Here is an 8,261-nt window from a genome sequence, read left to right as displayed (position 1 = left end):
ATATAAAGCAACAGAGGCTCTTTGCTGATTGGAGCAGCAAGCACCGGCTGGGTGGAGAGCAGAGTTTTTAACTCGGCAAACACTGCATCAGCTTCTGGAGTCCACTCGAACTTGTCTGCCTTCTTCATCAGTCGGTAAAGGGGCAATGCCTTTTCACCGAGGTGAGAGATGAATCGATTTAAAGCGGCCAAGCATCCAGTAAGCTTCTGGACGTCGTGCACACGCACAGGGCGTTTCATTCGGAGTATGGTGCCAACTTTCTCTGAGGTAGCATCGATTCCTTGTTCTGAAACGAGAAAACCAAGTAACTTTCCGCCAGGTACTCCGAATGTGCACTTCGATGGATTGAGCTTGATATCATACCTTCTGAGATTGGCAAATGTTTCAGCTAGGTCAGTCAATAGGTCGGAACCCTTTCGCGACTTGACCACGATATCATCCATGTACGCTTCCACATTCCGACTGATTTGAGTGAGTAAACACTTTTGAATTATTCTCATGAACGTGGCTCCGGCATTCTTGAGGCCGAATGGCATGGTGATATAGCAGAAGCACCCGAATGGAGTGATGAAAGCTGTTTTGATTTCGTCAGGTCCATACAGACGAATCTGATGATACCCGGAATAAGCGTCTAAAAAAGACAATCTCTCGCACCCTGCGGTCGAGTCGACAATTTGGTCGATGCGAGGGAGAGGAAAATGATCTTTCGGGCAGGCCCGATTGATATGTTTGAAATCAATGCACATGCGAAGTGAGTTGTCCTTCTTGGGAACCATGACGACATTGGTGAGCCACTCGGAGTGGTATATCTCTCGGATAAACTCTGCTGCAAGGAGTCGAGCCACCTCCTCGCCAATGGCCTTTTTCTTCTGAACGGCGGACCGTCGAAGATGTTCTTTAACAGGTTTCGCTTTTGAGTCGACTCTAAGGCGATGCTCAGCCAGCCCCCTGGGAACACCCGGCATGTCAGCTGGCTTCCATGCAAAGATGTCCCAGTTCTCACGGAGGAACTGGATGAGCGCTTCTTCCTATTTAGAGTCGAGTGTTGTGGAAATATGGGTCGGAGCTGCATTGGGGTCAGTCGGATGGATATGAACTGGCTTCATCTCCCCAGACGACTGAAACGCTGACTCTGTGGCGGGCTTCTTGGCCCGCAGCAAATCACTCGGATCTGCATTCTTCTTGTATTCCTCCAGCTCTACCACTATTATCTGGTCATCCGCAATCTTTGAGCCTTTCTGGAAACACTCTTCTGCCTTCTTCCGGCTGCCAGTGGTAGTGATCACGCCTTTGGGGCCAGGCATCTTTAATTTGAGGTATACATAACATGGTCGAGCCATGAAGCGGGCATAGGCTGGTCTTCCCAAAATAGCATGGTAGGCGCTTCGGAAATCCACGACTTCAAATGTCAGCTTCTCTTTGTGGAAATGCTTCGAGTCGCCGAACACTACATCCAGAGCTATTTGGCCGAGTGACTCAGCCTTCTTTCCAGGGATAACTCCATGAAAACTCAAGTTGCTGGAACTGAGCCTGGACATCGGAATGCCCATTCCCTTGAGCGTCTCTGCATACAGTATATTTAATCCACTGCCGCCATCCATCAGTACCTTCGTCAGTCGAGTGCCTTCGACGACTGGGTCGACCACCAGCGCTTGCCTCCCAGGGGTGGCAATGTGAGTGGGGTGATCAGACTGGTCGAAAGTGATGGGAGTTTGCGACCATCTCAGATAGCTTGGTGTCACCGGGGCGACCATCTCAGTAATCACTTTCAGTCGACTTTTGCTCTCTACATCAGCAAAAATCATCAGTGTGGACTTGACATGAGGGTACTCTCCATCACTGTCCTCCTTGTCCTCAGCCTTGTCCGACTCCTTCTCTTTATCCTTCGGCTGTTTCCCTTGAAACTGCTGGATTAAGAGCCGGCACTGGCGAGTGGTATGCTTTGGGTAGATGAAGTTACCCTCTTCGTCTTTCTTCGTGTGGATATGACACGGTAGATCCATCACGTCGTTACCTTCCTTATCTTTTACCTTCTTGGGGTTCCAAGATCCTTTGGGCTTCCCTTTGAATTTGCCCTGAGTCACGGCTAGAGCCTCTCCAGGAGCAGCTGGCTCGGCCTTCCGCTTCTGCTTCCGACTGGAGTTTCCTTTTTCTGTCTGACTCGGCTTGTACTTGCCACTCTGGAGTCGGTCCTCTTCTTCGCCATTGGCGTACTTGGTGGCTATTTCCATCATCCGACTCAAGGTCATATCTCTAGTTCGACCAAACTTCAGGCTCAACTCTCTGTTCTTGACACCATCCTTGAAGGCGCAGACCGCTTGATGGTCTGACACATTCTCTACAGTATGATGCAAAGTGATCCATCTCTGGATGTAATATCTCAGAGTTTCACTCGACTTTTGTACGCAAACTTGCAGCTCTGTCAGTCCGGCTGGTCGCTTGCAAGTTCCCTCGAACGTCCTGACGAACACTCGGGAAATATCTTCCCAGGTGTAAATGCTGCTAGGAGCTAACTGATTCAACCACGCCCTGGTCGAACCCTCTAGCATAAGTGGCAAATGCTTCATGGCCACCTCATCATTACCGCCACCAATCTGAACAGCCACTCGGTAGTCTTCAAGCCAAGTTTCAGGCTTAGACTCTACGATGAACTTACTCACTCCAGTCGCCAACCTGAAGTTGGGGGGTATCACTGCGGCTCTGATGGCTCTGCTAAAGCATTCTGGACCTGAAACGTGGACTCGGCTGCTTGTGGGCACATCTCTGTCATGGCCACCTCTATGAGCTCTGTTCCGGTCGACCAAACCTTGCACGATGATGGATCTCGCGTCAAAGCCTGGCTCTCTGGGGTCGACTGGAGCTCTCCGCCCAACACTGAGCTGGCGTCTGTCATCTTGCTGCCGATGGACGTTAGACCCACTTCTCGGGGGAGGAGTGGGACTCAACGCCTGTCATCACGATCAAATCGATCATCATAGTGGTCCTGCCGGCCTTCACGTCCCACGCGCCTCGGAGGCGACCTTGGACTGTGAGCCGACTGAACAGTATTCGCAGCGACGGATCGACTGTGAATCCTGTTGCGCGACTGTGACACAGCTGAATTCTGATCTCCTGCCACCTGGAGCAAATCCCTGATCTGCATCAAGCCTCTTCCAGCCTCCGACTGAGAGGGCTGACTGAACAGTATTCGCAGCGACGGATCACCTGGAGCCGACTGAATAGTATTCGCAGCGACGGATCGACTGTGAATCATGTTGCGCGACTGTGACACAGCTGAATTCTGATCTCCTGCCACCTGGAGCAAATCCCTGATCTGCATCAAGCCTCTTCCAGCCTCCGACTGAGAGGGCTGAATTAACTCTGCTATACGGGCTGCAGCTGCCAAATTTTGAATCGGGGTTCGATATACCTGAGTCGGTTGCGGAAAGAGCTGGTGTCGGCGGGAGTCGGGTACTCGCTGACGCGCACGCTCATCGAGTGCTCGCTGGAGGTTCTCCAGTCAAGTGCGTTCAGCCAAGTTGGCCAAACGCGCCTCTTCCAGGGCACGAGCCTCAGGAGTTTCTCCTGCAATGGGAGTATGCAGGGCATCCATGTTCCGGCGGCGAAGTTCTTCCCGCTGCTGAGAAGTGAGTGGCTCGGGCTGATACTCTTCGTGGGCCTGAGCGAGGTCGCCCCCGTCGTCCATCCCGTCGTTGCGGGGGAAACTGGAGGACTACGAGGCCCGTTGACCATCAGGACCTCCGCCGCTGGATCACTGCTATCGCACTTGGATGCAGTCTCTATGGAGCCAGTCGACAGGTCAAATAGCCCGTAGAGAGATTCGTCGGGCTCAATTGCTGCGACTTGGGTGGTGGCCGATTGGCGAGCCACTGCGTGTCTCACCCATCGTTGGAGCCTCGACCGACCAGAGCGCTTGCGCTGGCGGGAGACAGGGAGGGAGGACGGCACAGGAGTTGACCGGTATGGGGTCGACGGCTGCCACAGCAGGACGCCGCGGACACACGCCCGAAAGTGCTTCGCCCCGCGGACGGGGAGCGCGTCGATGTCGAGTGGTGCCTCCTGGAGCCAAGCGGAGTCGTCGGCGATGAAAGCGAGCACACCGAGACAGATCTCGCGACCCTCGACCAGAACTCTGCCGGAAACCATGATGAAGGCGATCAGACAAATTGCAACTTCTCCAAAAAGTCGCTAAGACACCTGCCCCAAGGTGGGCGCCAACTGTCGTGGTTCTAAGTCTGACAGTAGAATTGGGGGTAGGTATGGAGAGGCAAGATCCTAGCTATGGAGTAGTTGTACACACGAGTGTTTTACGAGTTCAGGCCCTTCTCTGAGGAAGTAAAAGCCCTACGTCTCGGAGCCCGGAGGCAGTCGACTGGTTTATGTGTATAAGAGTTACAGGGGTGCGAACCCTTCTACCAGTGGAGGGGGGTGGCTTATATAGAGGACGCCAGGACCCCAGCCAACCCACGTAGCAGAGGGTTAAAGTACATTAAGGCCGGGTGTTACTGGTAATGCCATATATAAAGTGTCATCATGACCATTAAGACTACTTAATTACAGACAGTTTGGATACAGAGTAGATCCTGAACTCCTGATGGTCGAGTGAGTCTTCATGGTCGAGTGTCTTTAGGTTCGTCGAGTGTCTTCTAACCGGTCGAGTGGAGTCTCTCTTGGTCGACTGGAAGGTAGCTTCGTCTAAGGATGTCCTTGGGTATGGTATCCTAGATAGGTCCATGACCCTACCCTAGGTACGTAACATTATCAGCAGCTCCACCTTGGGCAGCTCCGGCTTGGATGGCAGGTGCACCTCAGGGACCAGCGGAAGCTCCACCTTGGGCAGGTGCACTTCTCGGAACGGTGGCAGCTCCACCTTGGGAAGCGATGGCACCTCGGGCTGGTGCTCCTCCTTGGACGGAACGGTATCCTCTAGGAAACGAAGCTGGTACCAAATGAAACTAGGAACTATCTAGCATTCCAGCTTGAATGTGAAGAGAACTGAATAGTAGGTGCTAGCCTTTTTGTTAGAAGAAAAATATATATATGATCTAATCTGAACGTGTCCCAACAATGCTATACAGAACATATTTTTTTTTCTGTATTTACCACGCTTGCTAGGATCAGAAACTCCAGCAGCAATTAGTGAAGAGCCCTCACCACCACAAAATTACAAAAAAGGAGATAAAAAGGAAATAAGGTTTGTACAGTACTGGAATCCTGTAGTGAGTTCTGAAGCAGAACCATACACAGCTGCACTAGTCAAATGATTGCTGGATAAAAAATTTGTTTGGACTGTACAGATTAGTCAACGAATAAGGAGTAATGCTACCTTAGTTACGTATTCAACGTAATGTGTGACGTGTGGGCTGTTGATTGAAGATTGGGGGAGCGAGGGGCCCACCCCCATGAAAATCAAAGGGGAGAGAGTACTAGTGGGAGTCGGACTGAGAGAGTATAGACTATGCTTGGCATCTACGCTTCCCTCTCAGACTCCAACTCCAATTCAGTGACCTCATCCTCGCTACGAGCTTGCTTTTCCTGAGATTCTAAAACCCAAAAAGTTTATTCTCATTTGTACAAGGTTGGATTGGGGAGTGCGTGCGGTGATTTCTCAGTGAAAGAATATAAAGTGAAAAGTAATCTTCTGGTGAGAATTATTGATAGAATGAATCGTGCATGAGGAGAACAGTCCAAACTTTTCAAATATTTCTTGAAGGAAAGGGAAATACATTGATGTAAACATCCATCTGTTTTGTACATGTACATTCCATCTAAATAGGCGCCATAGGTAATTAAGTGCTTCACATCACACAAATGACTCGCCGAAAATCCAGACTAAATAACCACATGGAAGACACAACACGAGCAACGGGTGCATGTAGGAGCACAAGCAAAGAGAAGATAAGTGAAGACAGTCTTCATGGCTTAGCCTCCGGCTTCGGGAAGTGGAACTCCGGGATGGCGGGCATCTCAGGCTTCGGTGGCAGTTCAACCTTGGGCAGCTCCGGCTTGGCTGGAAGGTGCACCTCCGGGAATGTTGGCAGCTCGGGCTTGGGTGGCAGGTGCACCTCAGGGAACGACGGCAGCTCTACCTTGGGCAGCTCAGGTTTAGGTGGCAGATGCACCTCCGGGAATGGCGGCAGCTCGACTTTGGGCAGCGCTGGCAGCTCCGGCAGGTGCTCCTCGCCTTTGGAAGGAGCCGTCTCCTCCAGGATTCTTGCCCCGCTGCTCATGGCGACGCACGAGAGGAGCAGCCCGACGAGGAATAAAGCAGTGTTTCTTGAAGCCATTTTGATGGATGCCTATGGTTGTACTAGCTTGTGTGATGTGGTTTTGATGTGGAAGAGATAACAGCTGCTACGTTCTATTTATAGAGTTCGAAAACGCTTGCATGTCATGCGGGTCCAATGCTTTGCAAGTAGGCAGGTCACCTACTCGCCTGCGCGCAGTTCTCGGTTTATGTGTGCTCTTTAGTTTCATAGTCTAAGTCTGGCTGCCTGCTTACGATCTGATTTGGGTGAAGGGAGAATCTGCTTGGTAGTTCTCTTGGCTGTTAGGCCAGCTGCTAAGACGAAATAACTTGTCCAAGGGACCATCAAATCACACATGAACACAAGAAAGTTTGGACATCTGCATTGACTCTTGCTGCCATCAGTAGGACTCTTCCCCTTTCTTCCTACTTCCTCCTCCCACATCCGAGCTCGACGGTTAGCAGCGCCCAAACGGTGATGCTATAAGACTAATGCGTGACCATTTGGTCCTTCGATTTTTCTAGATGGGATTCAATTTCTTGATAAACGAAATTTATTGAGATCGAAAAGAGCTATATCTCTGCATAAATACGCTGAAGACATGAATGATGCTTTTGGCAAAAAAAGAAGAAGGATGCACACAGTGAAATACAGTTTTGGGTCTCTAAACTTGTCCACCCTGATCACCTAGGCCTGAAGTGGTAGTTGCCCATTTGTCTCGAGAGTACTATTAAGTTCATGTCATAAATTAAGATAAGAGGGAAAGAGAGTACAACGGTGGCAGCGACCAGACAAAACGACTATTATGATTGTTACGTCAGCTTCAAACCTACTCCGTACTTAATTTGTCAGCCTGGTCGCTTAACTAGTGATGTGTTCACTGTGGTGCTAGTGTGAGTCTCACTCAATATTCAGAATAGTTGGGCACTCGGTCATGTTGTTATGGTTGTTTTTTGTACTACTATTATTATTTTCCTTTTGAATATTGCTAACCTAGTTTCATCCTACAAAAGAACAAATTGGCACATATTTCCCACCGAACCAAACACCACAATTCGGATTAACGTAGAAAAATGGTCCCGCACCCCTCATCAACGCCTTCTGTGTTGACACCTGCCACCTTGGTTCACTCGATGTCAATCATGCATGCACTAGTTGGCCGCTCTATTGACACCCTCCTGCTCACCAAGGGTACGACAGGTGATGCAAACTCAAAAATGACAATGTGTGAGCCATAAATAGCGGGTGCTAAAGCTAGGAGTAGCACGGCTTGAGGTAGAAGAAAAACGTGTAGGATTTTACATCTTGTCAATGGGAAAATGATAGGCGCAAACAAATCATGCGCTGAAAAGTGTAGTGTAAGGAATCATGCATACTTTTCAAGTGATCTTAAATAAAAGGTGGACAGTGATACCAAAACATATTTCTCGTATATATCAAATATGGACTGTCATACCATCGATCCTTATAGATAACTGACACATATAGAAGGCCTCGTTCCGCTGACACATATAGAAGGCCTCGTTCCGCTCGATCGAACGAGCGTTTGAACTCGGCTCGATCGTAGGAGGCTTCCACCAATTTTTTTCCTCCCGATTTTTATTTTTAAAATGGTTTTTTTCTCCTGGTTTTATGCTAGTTAATTTAGGTGGAAAGAAAAAGAAATAATAAAGTGTTTAAAAGAGGAATTCAACTCAGGTCTAATGCATGCTCGCTATGACTAATAACCAACTCACCCATCTTAAGTTGTTGTCCATAGTATGCAAACAACGGAATTTGAACCCATCTTCTTTCTACCATGTGAACGAAAAGCTTAATTTTAGGCTTGATAACTTTGGCCGAGCAGCATGATAACTATGACATGTGCATGCTGATAACTTCAAACATTAACACCCCTGGTTAAAAAAATGACATGATAAAGCTGGTAACTATATCATGAGAACATCGGTAACTACAGTGTGAAAATCACAATAACTTTAACATGTGCAACATGATAATTTGGTCAAAATTTAA

General features: G+C 49.1%; 1 protein-coding gene across 1 annotated transcript; it reads right to left on the bottom strand.

Annotated features, from left to right (window-relative positions):
- Positions 1 to 5,684: 5,684 nt before the first annotated feature.
- LOC123041027 (protein PELPK1-like) lies at positions 5,685 to 6,323 on the bottom strand. The gene has a single exon (XM_044463726.1). It carries the CDS (start codon positions 6,285 to 6,287, stop codon positions 5,916 to 5,918), a length of 372 nt encoding a protein of 123 aa, XP_044319661.1. The 5' UTR covers positions 6,288 to 6,323; the 3' UTR covers positions 5,685 to 5,915.
- Between the last annotated feature and the right edge of the window lie 1,938 nt (positions 6,324 to 8,261).

Source organism: Triticum aestivum, chromosome 2B (assembly GCF_018294505.1).
Source record: "Triticum aestivum cultivar Chinese Spring chromosome 2B, IWGSC CS RefSeq v2.1, whole genome shotgun sequence".
Classification (NCBI taxonomy): domain Eukaryota; kingdom Viridiplantae; phylum Streptophyta; class Magnoliopsida; order Poales; family Poaceae; genus Triticum; species Triticum aestivum.
Note: the sequence above shows the minus strand (reverse complement) of the source record. Positions and strands in the feature narration are given on the sequence as shown.